Source organism: Dermacentor andersoni, chromosome 7, assembly GCF_023375885.2.
Source record: "Dermacentor andersoni chromosome 7, qqDerAnde1_hic_scaffold, whole genome shotgun sequence".
Classification (NCBI taxonomy): domain Eukaryota; kingdom Metazoa; phylum Arthropoda; class Arachnida; order Ixodida; family Ixodidae; genus Dermacentor; species Dermacentor andersoni.
This window is the reverse complement of record NC_092820.1, coordinates 85,421,859-85,444,927: the sequence shown is the minus strand read 5'-3', so window position 1 is coordinate 85,444,927 and position 23,069 is coordinate 85,421,859. Positions and strand designations below refer to the sequence as shown.

The 23,069-nt window shown below is 41.7% G+C and overlaps 1 protein-coding gene across 1 annotated transcript; it reads right to left on the bottom strand.

Annotated features, from left to right (window-relative positions):
* Nucleotides 1-6,026: 6,026 nt before the first annotated feature.
* On the bottom strand, nucleotides 6,027-20,673 carry LOC126534169 (uncharacterized). The gene is made up of 6 exons (XM_050181417.3): nucleotides 20,387-20,673; nucleotides 12,851-12,918; nucleotides 10,533-10,655; nucleotides 9,469-9,513; nucleotides 7,949-7,999; nucleotides 6,027-6,091 (listed from the first exon to the last, which is right to left on the bottom strand). The coding sequence occupies exons 1-6, from the start codon at nucleotides 20,478-20,480 to the stop codon at nucleotides 6,050-6,052; spliced, it is 423 nt and encodes a 140-aa protein (XP_050037374.1). The 5' UTR covers nucleotides 20,481-20,673; the 3' UTR covers nucleotides 6,027-6,049.
* Nucleotides 20,674-23,069: the final 2,396 nt, after the last annotated feature.

Sequence of the window (23,069 nt, the reverse complement as noted above, 5' to 3'; positions counted from 1 at the left end):
AATGAGAAAGTCAGGAACGTTGTAGTTTGACGCGGCCTGTGGGGCAAAATGTGAACAACACAAAGAGCATTTGTTCTTCGGCAATAAAACAAACAAAAGCGGCACTGTGAAGCTCTACGCAGTCTTCACGTACTCATTGGCCCCTTGGCAAACACTGCATCAAGGCAGAGCTAAGGGTCGACTTTAGCAAGGAGCTATTGTAAACAATGTATTTCCAGTCCTTGTAATCAGACGTTGTTGTCAGCCTGTTGTGCATCTTTCTGTCTTTGTTGCAAACTGAATAGCACTAGCCTGAATTCATCTGCTTTTCTTCTGGCTGCGTCATAAATTGGAGTTTGTTCTTGACTAATATCGCTCTTTCTTTCTTCAATGTGATAAAAAGGATTGACCTTACTAACCTGTGATCAGTGGCATTTACCCAACAGTTCTACATTCAGAACAATGATGGTGTTGGCGCGAAGTATGAGACGATTTTCATTTCTTGTTTTCTCTTTAGGGCTTTTCAAGATCCACTTCCTGTTAGAGCTCTTCCGGAATAACTTATTATTTACAATTGAGTCCTTATGCTAATACTACCAGCGCATCTTTTTTTGCTTTTCCCTATGTCATTGCCAAGATTGAAAATTGTCTGTTCAGGAGCATCGTTTCCCCCAATTTCGCATTCAGGTCGCCCTGAACCACAGTATAATCAATTTTCGGCTTCCTTCATCTGCATGAGTAAGCGTTGGAGGAGAGGTTTGCCAGCCTCTTCATTTTAATAAGTGCATCCTTCTCTTTAATGCTATAAAGCGTATCAATGTTGCCCTCTCTGTCCACGTTATTTAGAAATTTTTTCTCATGACAAATTTATGATCGTAGGAATGAAACAGACAGCGCGCGACACAGAACAAGCGAGTAAAGAGCATAGGAGGCAGCGCTCAGTCCAGTGCTCTTCACTCGCTCGTCTTGTTTGCGTTTCATTCCCAGGGTGTACCCACTAGCCCCTTTTAACAGACTGCTATCACCCTAATCAAGCTATTCAACATCTTCGTTATCGAGACTGAATTTCGGAGCATAGGGTCCATACTGTCATTCATTTACGTATTCTATTTAGTTTTATTACAATGTCGGTTAGGCTTGTTTCTATAATGCTGTAGAATTTATCAGTGTTTCCCCTATGTCATTATGCATTCCAAATATTCAATTGTATTGTACATTACCTTGAAGACATCCACAGCAGAAAACAGAAATTGCTCAGTCATGAGTGCGCCTTGCCAGTTCTACTAATGCTAACGTTCAGCTTCAATAAAAAGTTTATCTTTCCAAGTGATACTCATAATAACGCTGTTGTATTTATTGAAGCAACTACTACTTACTCTTATATAGTTGTATCCGCCTTTAACGCCTACTTTTACTATATTTCTACGTGATAACTTCGAACGTCTTGCATTCCTCCATTCTGTAGCATTTGCAATTAATGATATTTCTGTGTCGCTTCTCAATAGTAAGAAATGCAGTGGTCGTGATGACATTTGCAGTGCTCACCTTGTTCGTTGCTTCTTTTGAAGAAATCATCATCTCACAGTTATGTAGGTGAAGCCATTATCAAGTCAGTATATTTCTTCTTCGAGTTTATGGGCTAGAATTTTACCTTTCTAAAACCCTGGTAAAACGCAGTAGCAATTTGACTACCGAATGACCTGTCTAACCTCTCACTCTTGCAAACTACCGGAACACATAATCTATAAATATATAATGGTTTAATGGTCTACAATCCAAGATCGTATAATGGTCTACATGGAATCTAACCTTTGGGTAATTGTTAGTGTGATTTTTGTCGTTGTCTTAGTACCGTAACTCAGCTTGTTGAATTCATCGACGGTATTGCTGAAGCAAGATATCTTGGCATAGACGAAGGCGCAAATTCCCGTAGATTTTTCTAAAGCATTCCACACTATAGTTCACCCTTAACAACTATATAAGCTCAGTCTCATCTTAAATAATGTCTTTCTGATATGTGTACTTTAGAGCTTATAACTCATACTTCCATATTTCATCTGGTTCATCGCAAGGCATTGTTCTCCACTATCATCTATTTATGCTCAACCTCATGACTTACCACAGGATATAACAGCAAATATACGTCCCTGTGTGAATGATTACGTTATACACCATGAAATTTGCTCTACTGAAGATTATGCTGTTCCTAACGATGGAATAAGAAACTCGGTCATGGTGTCAAACCTAGACAGTGAGTATTACATTTAAAAATTGCCTATATATATTTCCCTAATGGTCCAACACCTCCTTTTTTGTACCCTGTCAATGATTATTTGGTACCAAAGGTACCAAAATATAAGTGCCTTGAAGTTTTCTTCACCCTCGTTTTCTTTGAGCAAGCATATTCAAGTTATAAGCAATGAATTACTAAAATGACTCGCTACTTTGAACGCAATTTTCGTGTCACTTCTGGAGAAATAAACTACTTACATAGAAAACAATAATTCGCCCAATTTTTCATTACGAACCAATAGTCTGGAACCGTTTAAGAAAAGTTATATAGCAAAATTTAGACCATACCGATAAAATGCATATGTTTTACCTGCGTCGTTATGATGGGGATTTTCACCTTGCTATAACTTTCCAAGTCTGTACCGAACAACTTTTTCCGCATGTCATCACATTGAAAGCATAAAGCTTCTGCGCGCCCTAATGAACTACTCACGTTGTACCCACTTAGTTAAATATTATATGTTCAGTGAACGTTCCCGTGCAATACCTTTCAGAGCATAAATATTTTAACGTTTCAACCTAGCGCCAGCGTTCCCAAAGTTTATTTTCTCTTAACAATTGCAGACTGGAGTTCTTTGCCTTGACATTTTTCTTGAAGCCATTGAGCATTCTGTGTCTGTCTGCAATTGAAGTGCTGTTATAGCCACTATTGAAGTAGCTCAAGCTAGACTGTAGTGCATAAAAATGAATCAATAAATAATTCCTCAAAGAGCCTCGCTAAGGTAATTTGAGTCTAGAAAGCTTGCTTATTGAACGCTGCCATGTTCCGCTTCCGCTGGTGGCTGGTCCGCATACACATATTCTTAGAACCCTCTGCTACGTCGTAGGTCAGATTACCGCCTCTGTAAGGTGGTCTGCAACAGCTGCGGATTCATGACCAGAGTTTAACTGCGACAATTATGCAGGTAGGGGCCAAATACTACGCAAGATAGGTCCATTCTTGTTCTGAAAAGAGAGATTTTTTTGAAGCTCAGTGCACCTTCCTACGAGTAATTTGATATCCCTTGTAGTAGTATAGCCCAACGGGCTCCCGCGTTTTCATTTATGACCAGTTTCAGGCACCGCTCCAAGACAGAAAATGTAGACACCTGACCGAGAACATTACCTTGGGGCCCTTAGTATAGAAACCCGATGTTGTACCTCTTCTCAGCGCCACCACCACGCCCGCAGTATGAACCCCTAATCAAGAGACACCTCCAGTGTACTTGGTAACTCACTAAATAATACCAGTGATAAAATTCATAAATAAAAATTGCTTGTTGTTCATGACTGTACGGCAGAGTCACGTTCCACGGAGATTTTTGCATTCCTTGCACCTATTGGTGCATAGAAGCAATAAAGCTAGAACGGTTTTTTTTTTTTTTTTTTTTTTTTTTTTGCTGTTCAGTGCCGCCAAACAAGATGTTCCTCAGTTGACTGAAAATGGACATGCTGAGACATTTTTTACTAGGTATAAAAAATATCATGCCATCGGAATATTGATGGATGGATGGATGGATGGATGGATGGATGCAAAACCTTTATTGACAGTCCTGAGGTACGCGATTATCGAGCAGCGGATCGCCCTCACGTTGGGACGGGCAGGCCGAGCCTGGCGGCCCCATCGTGGGCTCTCTGGAAGGCCCAGATTTGGTCCCCGTAGTCGGTGCTACGCAGTTACGTATTCGATCTTGACTGGTCTGCTTGACCTGTGCCTCGTAACGAGGGGCATCGCCTGAGCATGTGTTCGAAGTTAGCTGAATCACCGCACCGCACAAGGTATTGCTAGTATTGTTCCGCGCCTGAATAGATCGAGTCCAATGTCATCGAAAAAAAAAAAAAGTCACACAGCAACCTAACCGCGCTGTGCCCTACCCCACCAAACTTCCTTCGCAAAACCATTAAAAACGCTGTACAGACACAGCCTCTGTGATGCGACACTCAATACACTTGTACAGCGCATGGGAAGGCTGCAGTGTGAGACGGGATGCTGTTAGAGCTTGCGCCATCAGCTGGTGGTTGTGTAACCAAGAAATTTCGTTTTGCACTTAGCGCCAAATGTTAGCTAGAGTACTACCAATGCCAGTGTCAAATAAGGGTTGAAAAACGGCCACTACACTTATCAAGAGGCCACACAACAATCCAAGGCACGTGGTTCGCCTAGCGGCTTGGCGACGGCAGGCGGTCGACTGGATATCATCGTGAAGACTGAGTACTAAAGAAGAGAGCCGTCAAGTGCGACTGCCGAGAGAAGCAGAAACGGCAGCCACCAGCCTTTTGTTGAAGAGGTGCACAAAGCTACTCACGTCGAACAGGTGGTGCACAGCGGAATAAAAAACGAGAAAAGCGCACTAACACACCGTTCCTGTCCTTTAGACAAACGTACTGGCATATGTGCAATCAGAATTGATAAACATTTGAAAGTAAATACCATTTAAAGCTTGTTCATATTGCAATACACCATATACAGCATATATACCAGCAAGTTTATAAGCGACGCTTTCTTGGCGTGCCCTCCCGGACTTTCCTGACCGTGGCTGCTAGATTCCAGTGCTGTTTTGCTTAATATCTCATACTGAAAATCAAGAAACGGAATCGCGTGCTCGAAGACGGCATCGATTCTCGGTCCCCAGCACGGCCGCCTCATGCGCGAAATGTTTAGGCCACACAAAGCACGTTTATTTCTATCGTGCCAATGCCAACTTGCTCCTTGAGGTGATCACCCCATGTGTCACAACGTGTAGCATGGGGCACAAGAGCACATGTGCGCTGGGCCAGTTTCTCTTACGTCAATGGCGCAAGAATAAAATGGGCAAAATGGGCAAACGTTATGATTACCCGCTTCGCAAACATTTCACTTCGCATATATTCGAAGGTGTGAGTTTTGTTTGTTTTGGCCTTTCTTCTTTTGCTTAGAGATCCACGTGCAGTACATGCTGAAAAAAAGTTATTCTTCATTTGCAACATGTCGATTGTCTAATCAGGGGCAAACCACGAGGCACAATGGCCAGAAGCGTTCTTTAAACCTATATGACGGAAGATACCTAAGAGCTTTGAACAGTATTAACCAAAAAGAACGATTGCTAGATGCCGACAGATCACTCACAATCCTACAGTTGGCTCATCGACAAAAGTGACGTCGTTGCACTTACATGCAACAGTGCAAACAGCTATAATCTGAAGAGATTGATTTCTATGAAGCTGAACGGAACGAAACGTTTTGTTAACTTCCATTAACAGCAGAGATTCATCGGGGTCGCGCCTGTGAACCCAATGACGTGACTCTGGAACTCTGTTCATAGAAAGTACCCGGCTGCGCTAGAAACCGCTGCAGCTTGAGTTGAGATGTAAAGCTTATTTCTTGCACATCCTGCTTTTTTTAAGTAATTGTCTTTTTTCATTTAAAATACGACAAAAAAGCTTTAATAATCGTATTACTGGCTGTGGTTTGGCTCTCTTGGTGTATTTCTGAGACATTACCCCTGCAGCAAGCAAAAACTTCACATTTAAATTAGTGCACGATGTGTTGCAGATCATTAATGAAATCGTGAGACGTGTATAACCCTGGAAGCCGTGACAGGTGTTTCTTCTTTCTTTTTCGCCGCTTTATAGCATAAAAAACGATTCAACACTTGTCAGGACAAACCAGGAAAAGATGTAACTTGGGGCACACCAGCGTACTCCTGGTTGGTGGCACAACTTTCTTGGCGTGTTTACAACATCTTGCATAAGGGTGCCGGCTGCGTAACTTCGATGGCGTAAATGATCTTCCTTGATGGTGAGCCCAAAATAATGATATTTATTCAGTCAAGGTCCTCTCGATGATGTTATTGACGCACTTCTGCAATAAAAATGCACAGGTGAAACACGCACATGAGCATATAGAAACACCTTGATGGGGCTCACAAGTTTGGGTTGGCGTACCCACGAACGAATAGTCCTAATGCGCAGACTCATATGTGTCACACGCGACAATAGTTTAAGGGCCGCTTGCTACTCACAGCAGGAATATGACGTTCGCATCAGTACACGTCATTAAGGGGCGGTGTACTCTGGGTATTACTACAGAACTTCCTTCATATAATGTGCGTCTGCGATGCAGCACAGGGTCATTTGGTTGTTATTAGCATCGCTGCTGCTCTTGAGAAAGGAATAAAGTGCGTATTAGCGGTTTGGTAGGATATACTCGTGTTATGGCTCCTTCGTTTACGGGTAAAACCCGATAACATCAGATGCTTGCTCCGTGGGGAAAAAGTATTAAAATCAGCCTAAATCAAATTTCTCCCCGAACTCATCCCTTTCGCAAAGAAAAATAACAAATTCGAGTGTTTCGAAACTAAAGAACTTAGTACAGCTTTCGGGAGCAAATCGTAATGATATATCGTAATATCGTTAATAACATAAAATGTGGTTTCTGCATCATTTTTTTTTAACCCTCAAGCAAAAAGAAACGTATATAAAAATATAATATATTTAGCGATCGCTGGCCTTGAGCGAACTAAATCTTGTTAATTGCGTAGCAGCGGCGTTTTATGTGAATATGACAAAGTTGCATTGCATCACTTCCACCGCTCGTGGCATACATGTAAACGGCGACAATGCACTTGGAAGCAAATAAATGCATCACTTGCACTGCTCTGTACTACGAACGGTAGGGCTGACGTTAAGATATTTACCCGAACACGCTGCCTTCAAAGAAGTGTTGCTGCTTTGTATTTGGTATTCCAATAGTTCGGTCGCGAGGCCGTATACCGAAAACCAGTAACGAGGACGACAACAGGCACGGAAAAAGAAAAGCCTGGCATGCATGGGCCATGTACGCCCATGTTGGCAAAAATGCCATGCCAACATGGACGTGTGAGATAAGGAAAAACATCACACCTCCTGCGAAGCACGTCTGTGTGTTCTTCTATTCGTCCTTATTTTTTCTTTGTTAAAAAAGTGCGATAGGCAGGGATTAGGTCATAAGATCATTTGGGAGCAGCTCCCTCGTGAGTAATTTTGCTTGTTTAAATAGAACATTCTGTCCAAAGAACAATTGTTTGTAGAAATTTTTCGTAAACGTTCCAAGAATAATCCCCGACGCAGGCCTGCCAAAGCACAAACACCTTATCTCTCCGAAAGTTTACTGCCATATAACAAAATTCCTTATTTCACCCCGCATTCCAGCTTAATATTAACACCTGATTTTTACCCCCAAATTGAAAAAAGCAAACCCGAAAACAAAGCACTCTCAAAATAAGAAAGGACAATTTTTTTTTGCAAAACAAATGTATGGATACTGTCGTGTATTTATTGGAGACAGACGTGAAAAATTATTTGTAATATGATGCAGCATAACGTTGTCTCCTCATCCTACATTCTGTTAACATACATTTCTCTAATGCACGTTAGTCTATAACTTTGTGCCGATTTTGTATAGTTGTAGTCAGAAAGGCTCCTTTGTAGGATCCATATATAAGCAACGTATGCGTTTACGAGGAGAGTGTATATAAGTTTCAGTGTACTTCAGTGCCTGTTTGCACAAGCACCGCGAAGAATTTAAAATATATGAACTGTCATTACCTCCAACAGTTATTGTGATTTCGATGCAGATATCTACTTGGTTTGCTCTAGCTTAACATTTAAACTGATTAAAATGTGGGATTATCTAATTTAAGTGTAGACCTTAAGAGGACTGCCCAGATTGTTCACTTACCGCAGCAGCTCTGAAACTGTCAAGCTCTTCCCCGTTAAAGCCAATTCTTGTCTGAAAGAAAGCAGAAGAAGCATTAAGTTCCGGATGTAATAGTCAAGCGTTAGGTCAGGCAGGTGTCGCTGGGCGTTCTTTTTTCACTAAACACATTTCGAGGCTTTTAAGAAAGGAACGCTTTCACTTCAGGAGTTCCGTTACGCTCCGTTGATGGACGTTTAAAGCGCCTTTGTTTTTATAGTGCAATTACTCACATACTTTTCGCTGCAGTGCTTAAATATTTTAGCCTTCACATCTGGAGCATTTCAAACTTCTCTCACAATGAAAGTAATTAGTTTGTTTTACCTTACTTTCCTAAAAATAATATTAATGTTATTTTCACCGTCTCATTTATGGCCGATCATCACGATTTCGTTGCGCCACTTCACTTAGGGAGAAGAACTTGTCTAAGAAATTTGGAAACATTTGCAATGTAGTAATTCATGGCTTCAAATGAACGCAGTGACCGAGGCGAGGGCACGAGAAGACAGAAACGTTGCGTTCAGTTAGGCTTTTGGTATTCAAGATTCTTCATTTTAGTCAAGTTGAACGCTTTTGTGGCGCCTAGTAGGTAGCAAGAATCTGGTCTTTACGAAGAGAATTTTTTTTCCATGTAGCCGGTAAGATAGCTTAGAGTCCTTTTATGTTGTTTCTTCACGCATTTACGTACTTGATCTCTTCGTCGCCAATACACATTTCTGAAAATCAGCGCGGTGTTTGTCTTTCTCCCTGGTGCTCTTGAGTTCCAAGTTGCTCATGTTTAAATGTTACAGATGAGGTATGATCCATAGCATTGTTCAACTGGCTGCTTGGATTGAAAGTTCACCGTTATGAAGAACGTTTGGTATTTCACGTATTTTATGAGAAATAAAGAACAGCGCTCTCATTGGTTTGCTACAACGATGCATGAATGCAAGTGTTGGTAAAACTAACCAGGAAACTTGTTATCACTTAAAGCGTTCGCACCATTTGAAGCTGAATGTATAACCGAACAGATTTACGAATCGACCTTAGATAACGGGTGTACCGGAATACCTGAATATTCAGCGAGAGAAAGAGTGACAATGCAATGCGGGCCAGCCATATAACTTTATTACAAACAAAGTAAGGGTGACCGTACCCTTGCAGTGTAGAAAACTGCTTTGGAGTAACTATGAATGAAGTAATTATCAGACGTAGAAGAAAGAACACCGCTGAAGCTAACATTTGTCATCGTGATTCATGACGAACACAAATCGCATTGCCAAAATCTTGGCTTCAGCGCCATTCCTTGTTATACATCACATCAAGTCTCTATGTTCCGGTAAGTTTTTCTTTTGTTAACAATGTTGTATAAGTTACTAACGTTCGCGTACCTACCGCTTCACAAGTATTGTCGCAGCGTTTCTTACCTAGAATATTCATATGAACGGAATGCAGCCTCAATGTATCTGCTTCAACACGCCGTTAGTGCTCATTTGTATTTAGGAAGAGCGCGGTATGCTTACCAATAGCGCGTCGGTGTCGAGCAGCCTGTTCCAGCACTGGTAGAACTGAAAAAGAAATTACGAAGCAACGTCAATAAGCTAATAGTCACATAAAAAGGAAGAAGCTCACGTGTATAGGAAGTGTTTAACGTCTGTCATATTATTGTTAGCGCTTTAATGAAGTCACTGTCGTAAAACACTTATCTAGATCAAATCCAAGCAGAAAGAAAGCTACTATTGGAATGACTACGAGCAGTGTTGTCTTCAGACCGTGACATCTGTAGTACAATATATATGTGGAGGCAAACTGTTACTTTTGATTTCCACAGCAGCCCCACAACCCGATCCAGGAGTGGACGGTTCCCATACCGTCATTGGCGTCCCTCTGTTTCGCTAATATCTTCTTAACTACTTTCAATATTGATCCATTACTGTAACTTCATAGGCTCGTTCCACAAATATGGCACTCGGAGGGGGGGGGGGGGGGGCATGAAGTATACGGTTGGCTGCAGAAGGATCAAGCCTTGCGAAAAATTCCGGTGATCATGCCACCCGAATGTAAGCATTGTTAAGAATTTCATAAACCTAGAAGTTATATTCATTGTTAGGAAAAGCGCCAATCAACAAAGATTCAAGGAGCGCTTACTATAAGCTAAAAAGGATCTGGCATATCGACATCAAAACCCAAATGCTTGCGTATGCCAAATGATAGCTCGTCAGCACGCTGACTATTCCATGCCATTGCAGCCACCTGTTACTGCCATGCCATGGCAGGTAATTTTGGTCTCGTGATCTCGCTTTTGTCGGCCTGCTTACAAACTCTCATCTGGCATGCGCCATCATGAGGGCTTTGATATATATATCAGTTTCACTGAAAGGTGACCAGTGAAACTGCACTCAGTATTGATGCGCCTGGATGCCTCCAAGCAGCAGTGCCGCTTACAACAGGAGGCCCGCACCCAAGGACCAAACAGGGCCTCTGCAAACGCTATCAAAAGAAACGCACTACTGCAAGTGCCGCAAACAAATATCCACAATGACGGATTGCAAGGACGGAGTGGAGAGCAGCAATTGACGGCGCTAACCTTTCTCGGAAAGTCCTGAGGGTCATCCTTTTTGCATCGACGTTCTCGGATGTCAGGCAGCGAGATGTCGGGGTCGACCTCGCGTGCACAGCGGAGGCCGTAACGAATGCCTAGCGCCGCCACCTGTAGAAAACGCGTGGTTAAGTATAGCGTTTACTGTTGAACCGTAAAGCGGCGAAGATGCACTTGAGAGTTTGTATGTATTAAATGCATTGCTCCTGCAACAAGAATGACCGTGGACTTAGACATTGTAGTTTGGTGATTGGCTGCAGATGTGCCCGACGGTACTTTATTTTCGGATACAAAAAAAGAAAGAAAGAAGGAAATGGTGACCAAGCTCTGCCGATTGAATAAAATCGGGAACTGATTCTTCCCGCCTTGGTGAATGAAGGGCTCATGACTCCCTGGTGTAGAGCACGAAGTCGAACTTAGTCGAACTTAAGTCGAACTTAGTCGAAGTCGAACTTAAGTCGACGAAGTCGATTCTTAGCTGCGGGGTCCCGCTGCTGTAATGCAGGAACCAAACTCGGGTGCTAGCGATCACAAGCATGTTAAGAAGTTCAACGTAAAAATGAATGTCTATTCTCTTAGTACGGTGTCCCCCATAGCCAAATTATGACTTTGCAAATGTAAGATTTCATTATTGAGCTAAACTTGATATTTTGTAAATATTGTTATTGTGTTACTGAAGTATTGGAAACCCTATGCATTTCGGATTGAAATTGAGATTGATTTATTTACCAAACAAAAAGTACCAAGGAAACTTGCACACGAAATGTGGTTGGAAAAGTGGAAAAGAAGCTACATACACGTAGCTTGACTGGACCCACCTCCCAGTACCCAGCAGCGGGCACTTTAGCATGCCTTTTTACGGCTTGTCTAATTCCCCTTTTTTGTAAATAATGGCAACTGGTTATCGTGGCATTCTCATACGCTATACATTTACCATGAGTTTTATTTGTTTGCCTAATTGTTCTGCGAGCGCAAACAATATCAATGTGTTATCGTGGCGGTACATGTAAAGCGCTACACAATTCGAAAGTGCTGCCTTGATTTCTAAGCAGTGTAACAAGCTTACTGTTATATGTATTTTGTGTATACCGATGTTCCATCATTGCCTGCTCACCTAATAAGCACTTTGTTATTAGAGACACCACGGAATTAACTATGTATAAAAAAGCGAATATAATGTATTGTATTGTAAACACCGGGAAAGTTTCCTTTATTTGCGTATTTAATTAGTTATTTAATGATTTCTTTATTTACTCAAAGATAACATAGAGGCCCCAGGGGAGGCATTGAGTAAGGGGGCCAGTACATGAAGCTTTGATTTGATATGCAAAGAAAGCAATACAAAAAATAAATATACATCGCGGTTAAACTCGGCCGGATCAAGAAAGTATGAATAATAATAGCCGCACTAAATGCATTCCATCAAAGAATAAGTTGATCCTTGTTGTTCAAAATAAGTATGAATGAGACAAGTCACTGCTGAGAATTAGAAGCAAAAAGAAAACGTTGGTGATAACTTTGTAGGTTATCGTATTTTTTTCATGTAAAGGTTTTCATAAATTTCAGCCTTTTGTCAAAACTGTGACTTAGAAATAACCACACGTTTGAGCTTATGGAACAACGTAGACAACACATAATTTATACCGTGAGTTTTGTTCCTCCGTGATAACTTGGTTTTATTTACCGTATATAGCCACGTACGTTCGAAGACAATGTTCATATCCTTGGAATATGCGATGGAACTTATTTGCATGCGGTATGCACTCATCATTTTTGTTCCCGAAACACTTTAAAATATCGAGAACCTTATATTGCAGTTAATAAAATACCTCAATATTTCACGGGCAAATTGGTGCACCGTACTCGCCAAGCTCTCATTGCAGAATATTCTGCTAGCCTGAGAGGTCTGCTTGTTTACAGGCCCAGTGCTTATAAACGGCACAGTGTGTAATAAGTACGCCATTGCCATATAAATCGCTGTTCATTGAATCATTAGCTCTGCAAGGTTGTAACCATGGCCATGCCCGGGAAACTGTACATACCGCTGGCAGCAGCGGTATGTACATGGGAAGTGACGCACTTCGGACTCCATGCTCTCGTTGATGGCTATCGTCAACACTACTGATGTGGTCGTAGGCTCTAGGATAATTCGTACGGAATCCAGTTTGCCGTCACGCATCCGCAGACGTGCGCGGAACGACGTTGTATGCCAAGGTGTAGTGCTCGATTTTCTCAGATGCTCCAGGTAAATCCTTTCATTGAAGAACTTGCGCCGACAAACGAGAGTGACTAACTCTAAGCCTTACCTTTTCTTTTTTGCCTGAGAGGTCGGGAAGTAGTTGCTTGCATTTTTGTACCTCACCTTCCAGGTGCTCTGTAAATAAAGGAGACGGGACCTTGAAAGTTTGGGACATGATAGCTGAAGCTTTGAACAAAGTGTGTTTTCTTTCGATCATTATCACCCTTTCTTTATCTCAGAAAAAGAAATATTTGTGCCTCGACTCATGTAGCATAAGTCTCGACTGTGTATATATATATACATATATAATTTATATATATATATATATATATATATATATATATATATATATATATATATATATATATATATATATATATATATATATATATGTATATATATATAACTATGGTATGAACCAAGGGCACTATTATAAATCATGACAACGGAGTCAGCATTGTGAAATATAGCTTGGCATAGTTGGCATGGTACGATTGCGTCCAAAAAATCTTTCAAAGGGTCATGCATGGTCACGTTTTTCAATGCCTATCTAGAGAAGTTACCCTCTGTAAAAAACCAGACCACGTGCAAAACTACCTCCTCTCCAGTATGGCTTTATTTCTGACGACTGCTTCTGATATATTCGCCATTGAAAGGAGGCCAAGAAAACTAGAAGCGTCAGGAATCGGAAAGCAGCACGGAATACGAAGACAGCACATACTGAATTCCAACTAGTGCAATCATTTACGTTACTCAGTTATAAAATGCAGAAGTAAGACTAGAAGAGGTGCTGCTATAATGTGTCTATGTGTGCCTTTTGTCCTTCTATTTTACGCTGCTCTACCGTTCCTGATGTCCGACCAATTAATCGAAACATACAGTCCGATCAGACGGAACATTTTGAAACTGTTCAGGTCGATTTCGATTTCGTTGATGAACTATCCAATTACGCGACCAATTCGACGATATCCACAGCACATCGACATCTGCAGTGCTGAAAGAATAGATATCTAAAATAAATTATTTAATTATGCTGCTGCAGGAATCCACTCCGTGCGTTGGAGAACTCACAGCACATTTATAATATGAATTATTATTTTGACCCTGTCACATGATTTTTCCGCATTTTATATAGTAAGCACATACTTAAGCACACACAAACGTGCATTAAAGAACCAGCACGCGTGCACAGTAACTGAGTGTTCATATCACAGTGACACCTTAGACACTCTTTTTTTCCCGCTAGTAACACGAGAATGGAACCGCCTGGACGCATCTATTTCTAACGCTGACTCATTTCCATTTTTTTCCCAACTAGACGACGTGTTTTAAACGCAAGTGATGTGGTCAATCTGTCGGCTCTAAGCAGTAGACATTATATTGTGATCGTGTTTTCCATTTGAGTCTATATGGGCCTTTTGAAACTTGTTTTTACTAATTTGTTGTTTTTCACATTTTATTACTGTAGAATTGCTTCGGTAATCATTGTCTGTGCAGAGCTGCTGTGAACAATTATACTGTAGCTGTTAAAATGTGACAAAGGTATTGCGCACTTGCACAGGTTTCAACCAGAGACTGGCACTATTCCAAATAAATATTCAGGAACCTAACATCACGAGGACCTTGCCCGTAAACATGTAGAGAAATTGGATTTGTCATTTCAGCAGACGTAAGACTGGGACGAAGTCTTCACACTTTCATCAGCATCATCAGCAGCAGTGAGAGCAGCATATTCTATGTCTACTGTTGGATGAAAGACTCCTAGCGATCTCTACTTACTCTTTCTTGGGTCACCTGCCTATGTCCTATGTCTGCAAATAGCCCAATATTATTCCGTCACAATGTATCTCTCTGAACGATACTGCATTTGTTTTCCATTGCTAGCCATCCGCTGCGGTGATTGACCAAGGATTACCTTTTGTACCTATACCATGGTCTGTCCAACGTCCTTCTTTCACAGAAGAAGCTTTGGCTCGGGGCCAACTATGATGCCGCCTATTGGATTACATGTAAAATACAGAAATGCTTTTCTGAGCAACGAAATTTAATGAAATTTTTTGCTGTTGAGAGAGACAGAGAAGTTCTAGTGAGGGTACGAAGCGGATTTTCGATTTAGTGGCTGAAGTACTTGATGGAGAACACCAAAAACGAGTAAACTCGAAAAAAAATTTACGCACAGAGTTGTCCCAACGTGGGAGCGGCCGGCGTCGACCTAGGGTTGACCTTCAGGACCCAATAAAGTTATTCATACGATACAGAGTTGTCATATGTGGAGCTCTGCACCAAAAGCAGATATCACAGTTCTGTAAACTGAACCTCTAGAACACCTAAAGCAGACATGCGTATTGTAATAATTTATGGCGTACCTTAATTTATTGCTAAGTTAACAAGAGGTCAAGAGTCCTATTAAAAATTAATTATATTTCACAGGGCTATATCATATATTGATGGCTTCAGATGTAATAATAAATGCAGTTCATATCGCCTTTCATTGCACAGCAACCAAGTTGTAAACCTGGTGGTTTCGGTAATCCCAATATCTCAATTTTCAAAAATGTGTGTCACACAATTTGACAGCCTTAATCAGAAGTTCGTTTCCACCAGACGCTTCAGTTTCACGTTTGCTTTAAATGCAACATACTTCATCAAATACGTATCAGTGATTGCCAAGAAAAACTATTTAGCTGAAGGTACGTTTTTATATCTACATAAATGAACAGGGATTGCGCTAAGAAAGATAGAGTAGCGGATACGCTAACATTTTTTGGACTTTTAGAAATATCGGAAAAATTTCACGAACAGTGCCCTTCGCGAAAGATACGTAAAAGTTACCAACACCTTCGAAGTTCGTGAAATATTTTGCCACGATAAACAAGCAGGTGACGTGGGCGAGGCACGATAAAACAATGTACATTATGTGTTGATGAGCTGGCCCGGGCTATTGAGGCTGGTTTGCTTTGAATGGAAATTGCTAGCTTAGCGATCGAAATGGCTTGACTCATCCACATCCTGCTGAAATTAGTTCCACACTTCCGGCCTGAACACGCATAAGAAGTTGGGCGCGAGCCATCTGTACAGTTCAAAGAAAGCTGGCAACTCGGCGATTGAGCTTCATACCAACGTTTCACAACCTGAAACTGGATCGTTTTCTTTTACGTATATTCTTACGCAAAGTTTACTGTTGGTATGCAACACGACTACAAAATTAAGAGCCAGCAATGTCGAAACACTAATGGCATCAGAATGACTGGCTCTAGCGTGATAGCATAGTGAATACAACAATATTTCTGTCACGTACGTTTGCTTGAGTTTCTGGGACGTGCTTCGTGATCTAAGTGGTAACGTGAGGGGAACATGAGAAATTCATCGCCGTGAGCTTTTTTTTGCAGCACTTTAGACGCACGATAGTTTTGGCCTTGACCACCTTCGAATGAGTAAGGTATTAATGACGTCAGAAAAATTTCAGACAAAGAGTTCAGACAAATCCATGTTCTTCCCATCGTTCCCGTGGTGGCTCACGGATTGCAGCTCCAGACTTCTCTCGACTATATGGCACGAAACTCCATGCCTTCAACGGTCCAAATGCGGGATTATCGTGCCAGTAGAAGCAGCAGGCACGTGCGAAAGAAGGAAATATGTACGTAAATGAAAGGAACACAAACATCATCCTCCAGCAAGAGGAGGAAAAAAAGAAAATAAAGAAAAACGCCCCAACACGACGACTGTCACCAAGCAAAGTGTGACAAGGTTAGTTTTGGTGAATCCATGACGTGTTGAGCGAAGCATCCGCCCCGAGCCGCAATGAGCAACTGAAGAATACAAGTGTTTTGTCTTGCGTCGCGCGGATTGGGAGTCGGCAGAAGACGTCAATAACTGACGTATCTTGTGCATGTGGTTTCCCTCACTTCTTGAACGCTCAGTACCAGCTTCTCAGGCGGAAAAGTGGAAGACTTCCTCGTGCTGCACCGTCTAGGAGAGAGACTTGTGGCGCGTGTCAGAAATCGATATCAGATCACGTGCTCAGTAGCTGCAAATTTCACATTGCAGTGAACAGCAGCGCAACTGTGTCAATAAATAATATTGTTTAGTGTATTTAAATATCTAGCGCGAAAATATAACAATTGACCTGTTTCCTCATATACGCCGTTTCCCACAATCAGGTTAAAAAAAGAGCATTTTATCCCGAGTGCCATCTCTGTATGAATTTCGTGCTGAGTTCGCAAAGATATCTAACATATTTATCTGTGGCAGGGGAACAGATATGGCCAGCGGCCATACATAATTGCGGCACTTGATAATTAAATCAGTTTGAAGATCAACTGTTGCGCACTGGTGTCTCATATATTAGGTGCCACGCATTAAGAAGATTTAGTGCACGTTTTTCACAAGTTCCCTGTCAGACAGCTGAATAGGAAGCGCTTGACCTCCTCACAGGGTCTCCTAATTGTAAGGAAGAACCTTATCAGTATTCAAACCAGTGCAATTCCGCCATTTTTTTTTGCTTTATGTGGTAGGTGTGTCTTATATGGCGGTTATTGCGGATATGCAAATTTGAAAGTTTCGGCTGCAAGATTTTATTCCATATTGTAGTGGGGAATAAGACTTGGACGCTGTGCTTCCCGAAAAATCATGAATGACGCGGAATAGAAAAAAATATAAAAACTCAATATCGGAAAACAACTCTGCAAACGCAATGGTAGTTATTTTACTAAAATAGAAACACTCGGCAAGAAAAAATTAATTTGTTAGCATTGGAGTACAAAACATTGAAAGTGGTGCATAGTATTCAAAAGCCTGGTTCTTTCTAAATATGTTTGTGCATGTCATTCCCAATATGGATGGTACTAAAGCTGATAAACCAGGAGACGTCTACATAAACACATCATTCATCGAACTTACCAAAAAAAAAAGCCCGTGCAACGTGGCACTATAGAGTGAATGTTTAAATGTTTTTCCCGATACGTTTATATTTCAGCTATGACCATAAAAATTTCTGGAATACTATAACAAACCCTTTCATTTACCTTGGAATATACAATTGCATGCTCTTCCTGTAGATATGCCCGCTAAATTATATTACAGATTATTATGAGCAAAATAACATTTGCCACATCATCTCAAGTCAGGAATGATGCCCTCTGTGCTGCCGTAGCAAACAAAACATGAAGGTTGCACCAACATAAACACATATCGTTATTTTGGGCTAATGATTCCTTAGCATCTTGAAATGCTACCATGTCATTTCGCTTCTGTCCTTCCCGCCGACCTGAACGAGCTTTCGACAGTGCGGAATGCATGCAGTACCAAGGACAGTCTCTCCATTCTGCTCTTTTCAAGCCAAGAACAATCAAATAGCTTTCGTAGCATTTAATAAATGTTGACCAGAGTTATATTAAACCTCTCTGCTAAACTGTTAGAGAAAACATTATTGCAAATGTTCCAGAATGTCATCATTGCAATGTAAAAGAACAACAAGAATTGCACGAATCAAAATATTATCACTACAGCCTAGCTCTCCTTGAAGAAGATGGCCCAGCCTGCTCTCTGTCTTCACTTAGGTGCACGCGTTGGGACTCCTAAATTCAATATACGAAACAGATTCGATGTAATTTTTATGCAATGTAACGCTTGGACGATTCGGGAACATTCGATTATGTATCGTAATTAACGCCCTCATCACCTCATCACGAACCGCACTAGGGCCAGTGAATTGAAGACCCAGTGGCACGGCCCCTGTTGGTTTGCAACGGAAACAGCAAGTTCGGGGGCAACACTGTAGAGACAGATTTCACTAGAATTTGGGTGAAAGCTAGGGATTTGCCTGACAAATTAGCGTAGAATCTTAGACGTAGTTTTTCATTTGCTTTTGCTAAGGTTACCACAGCAAGAACTTCGAATTTGTGTGCGTTCGCAGCAAGCCTATCTGCTTCAACATTCGATGTGATGCCCTCTTATGTGTATATAACAATTGGTGCATTTCCTGTCCCTTTAATTTGGTCCATATTCGTCAAACAGTCACAGCATACGCTCCTCTAAACTAAAGAAGAATTGAATAACAACACATAAAGCGGAACCTAAAACAAAGAAATTACTACTACTTATATTACTACGCCTTTGGGCTGTTATTTATAGAACTCAAAAAACATAAAACATATTTTGTAATACAGGTAAAACATCAGGACTGTAAGATCCTACATAAAGCTTTGATATAAGTGGTTGAAAAGCTGTTTTACGCGCTATTTACTCACGTGTTAAGGTATTGTATATGTACAACTCACAAAGACCCAAGATGGATCATTGGCTTTGATTTGCAAGAAAAAAAAGAAACTCTCGTTAATGGTGCCCTCTCTCCCCCCCGAAACCAGCCTATGAGACCTTTACACAAACAACGCTTGAATGCATTTCTGCGATTTTCACTACGCTAGGCCTAACATAAACGCCCAAAGCAGTTGGAAATCGTGAAGTGCATATTATCACATTTCGCGCCGTCCTCAGCAGCATGCTACACGAGATAAATGTCTCTGAGATTTAACACATGACATCCCTGCCGTTTGCTCGGCAGATTTTGCTTTTTTCATAAACGGCCTACGACACGAGTAATAAATGTGGGAAACTGCTCAACCTTTCACCCGCACATACCACCTCTTTCTTTTATCCTTGTAGTTTACAGCGTTTGTGCAGATCACACGACAGCTTAAACCAATAATTTATAGCATTAGCGATTGTCGAATGGAACAAGCTCCCATCTCAAATTGTCAAGGAACGTGACCATGCGACGCGTATCTAGCTATTGACAGTTCATTTAAGAAACTTTTACTAAACATCATCCGAATGACGTTCTACAGTGTCTTATAAAACGTGTAGCTGTTTCCTGTGTATACAACGCTTCCTTCTGCCGCAGAAATGTCAGCCAGAGTATTGTAGCCCATGATTTGAAGAAATATTATTTGCAGCCCCCACGCCTTACTTCATTAGCCGAAAGGGGCACTAAAGGTTAAATAACTGATACGCGATGATGATGATGTTTGTCCTACCTTGACAATTTAACACAAAAGGCAACATTGTTGGGACGGTGAAACAGAAAATAAAAAGACAAGAAAAGAGAGAATGATATGGACAATGCAGGAAACTTGCGGGTGCCATTGTGACATAACGCAAAAGTATGTGCAAGAATGCTCGCTCACTTTGATTACGATCATATTTTATGTGTTTAGTGAAAGTGCAGCATTAAGAACATCCACGCATATCCGCGCATAGTGTACATAGAAGTTCCTACCGATAAGCCATCCTTGGGTTTCTTGATGTACAGCAAGCGTGACAACGTCGTCTCAATTAGGAACCAGGCGGTGAAGCCATCATGCTGGAGCGGTATTAAAGTTACGCCATTGAATATTTCCACGCTTTGGTGCTTAAAGAACGCAATCTCAACAAGAGGCTGTTGGACAGCAATTAGGCAAATGTTTCAAATATGTGTAGTAAATCCATTCAGACCTTCATCTATCGTGAAAACAGTTTTTATATAAGTGCCGCACAGAAACACGTTTGGAAAGATTAAGGGTAAAAGGCGTCATCGTTGAAATACAGCTCCAAGTCCTGTACTTACTGTGTTCAGGGCACAGAATCTCTTGGGCTTCAGTGTATAGTACGATGGTAAAGAATCCGAGCAGAACCACAAGCAGAGCGCACCACCGCGACATGTTTACTGGACGAATACGCTAGGCCCCTACAGCACAGCACTGAGGCGAGCAAGTCGACCAGCCGGCTAGCGGCGTGAAATTCGAAGCGGCTGTGCTTTCGTTTGCCGCCGTCTAACTTGTGACCTGGCTGGAGCGGCGGTGACGTCTAGAATGCACAAGAAGCCGGGAAAGGGAACATGAATGTCCAAAGCCACTCTCCCCCACACGTCGACTCTAAGCACAGGATAATGGGGCGTACGGTAACCCTGGAAGGATAGGATCAGCGCTGCTGAGGCTTAATGCTGGGCAAAAGAGACGCGAAAAACGAACGCTCTCTGCAAGCGCTCCGGCAACCCTTTCCCCGTCCGCTAAAGAGAATCGCCGGGGTTCCTCAAGGGCCACTCAAGGACGCCGGCTTTCGAGCTGCTGACGACGCAGATCCCTGAGACGCACGAGCAGCGTTGGACAGCGAGTACCGATGAGTGCAGAATAAAAATAAATATCGCAGAAACAAGCAGACCGCTGCGACTGAGTCGTCGCTGAACTGCGCGTCAAAAATGTGCGGCTTGGTATCGAAGCGTCAGAACAGGTAAACGGCAGGAGGAATAACTTCGTGCAACAACTCTTGCAACGCTACGGACCCACTTGTATTAAGTTTAGGCTCTCGAAGGAAGCTACATGTAATGGTTCTGCCATGGTTTCAGAATGAATGCGGCAACACGTTCTTTTTGGCGGCAAGCTTCCCAATTTAAATTCAGAGATATTGTAATGGGCTGGACAAACAGATAGCGGCAGCTTTTGCGTGTGTGCCATTTGAAGAGCTCGCATTTAGAAAGCCTCTGAGGGCTACGCGCGTGCGGTGAAATTTCCATTTGCTTTTTTCAGCATCATCTAAGGCGTTCAACTCGCCCACGACTTTCTCCTTCCATTCCTTCATTGAAATCACATGAGGAGGTTGGTTGGTCACGATGTCTCTGGCATCCTAGCACATATTTTTTTTTTAATCTGCCGATGTACTCTGGAAAGGAAATTGTTATGCGAGACACGACCTGCCGGGCGAGGAATCGATTCGGAGTCTTTGCAGCATGGTAGACGATGAAAAAAAAATATTTAAAGACATCATAACAGCATGCAGGCCTTCTTAATGTCGCAAGAATCCCAAGAAATGACCATGCGTCAGAAATACAATTCTGATCGTCGCGTGAATCCACTGAATGGCATGTAGTGACAAGCACGCACTTGCAAGTATGCATTGGTGCATATTGCGCGAACAGTGAAAGCAGAGTTTGGAGCCTTTACCCTGGGGCAACTGTTGGAGCGGGACGAGGCTTTGTCCATACTATACAATGATTTGTCTCCGTGTGATCATCTTGTCATGTTTACACCAAGAACTTGTAGCATTACCGTTGATGCTAACGGTGACGGACATCTTCTTTACAAAATATTCAGGCAATGGTAAACAAAGGCTTTCTTGTGACCTTCACCAGCAGATATAGTTACAAAACCCATAAATACGCAAACACTGTCATGGTTGCTAAACGATCAAAGCTTAAAGGTTATTGCAAAACTGGCATGGGTTGTTTATGTCAAAACAGGCTGCTCGGTAAGCGGTAGCAGTTTTCTCAATAGTTTTTTGTAAGTAGCATAGAAGAAACTACAGTCTGAATGACGCTTACTGCTTCTAGGAGTTTGATAACTTACTTTAGGTTCGCTAACTCCGAGCAATGAAGAAGCATAATATGATGAGACTAGTGAATATAGCTACAAATACATGCCTAAATTTACCTGCCATGTCGCCTGTAAATATTATTGTCAGGTCCACTAGCGCATTTAATATTTATTTTTGTTCTCTTTTTCTGCCACTCTCCTCTGGAATCTTTGTATCCCATTACCCATCCCTGTACAGAGTAGCATGCCAGCGGTCGTATACGCGCCGGCAAAATTCTCTGTTTTTCTAATAAAGAGAGGCTCTCTCTCTCTCTAACTACACGATAGTTGTCTGCAGGGTCACTTGGTGCAACATATCGTAAAACTACGAGCGGTTTAAAGTCAGGAGTCAAGAAGACGTGACGTCTGTCCTGTCACGTCTTGTTCACTCCTGCCGTTAAATCTCTGACACAGTTACGATAAGCTACAAATATGTTAATTTGGAAACAAAAGATAGTATTGTGTTTCAATAGCGGAACTTTTTTTTTATACAACAATAAACGGGGCTAATGACGAACCGTGTCGAATGGAGGTCGAGCGTCTGCCGTCTGAATTGGAGAGACACGGCTCTTTCAACGCGTTACGTAAGAGAGCTGAGTCGGCCAAGGTTTTTCAGAAACTCTCTTCCGAGAACTATATTGATCGATAGCCAAGAGTGGCCTAGTCTACAGGGCATTTCATCGGTTGAAACTTAGTGCCGTAAAAAATGCGGTCATTTGGAGTTTTGAAGGTTTGAGGACTCCCAGATACGTTTAAATTTACAAGGCGAAGGATGATAATATCGTAATTATTTATTAAGCCGAATAGCAATAATTATCACCTCGTAGTTCTCTGGAGGTGCGTGCCTACGCACGACTCAATAAAAAAAATATATCAAACACAACTTTCAAAGGCGCGATCGGT

Excerpts from the sequence above, each read along its gene's own strand:
- LOC126534169 (XM_050181417.3), bottom strand. The coding sequence starts at position 20,480 with ATGTCGCGGTGGTGCGCTCTGCTTGTGGTTCTGCTCGGATTCTTTACC. Across the intron at positions 12,919-20,386 it reads GATTCTGTGCCCTGAACACA|AGCACCTGGAAGGTGAGGTA; the intron begins GTAAGTACAGGA and ends CTTTATTTACAG. Across the intron at positions 6,092-7,948 it reads ACAGTTTCAGAGCTGCTGCG|AAGTGCGTCAATAACATCAT; the intron begins GTAAGTGAACAA and ends TTTTTATTGCAG.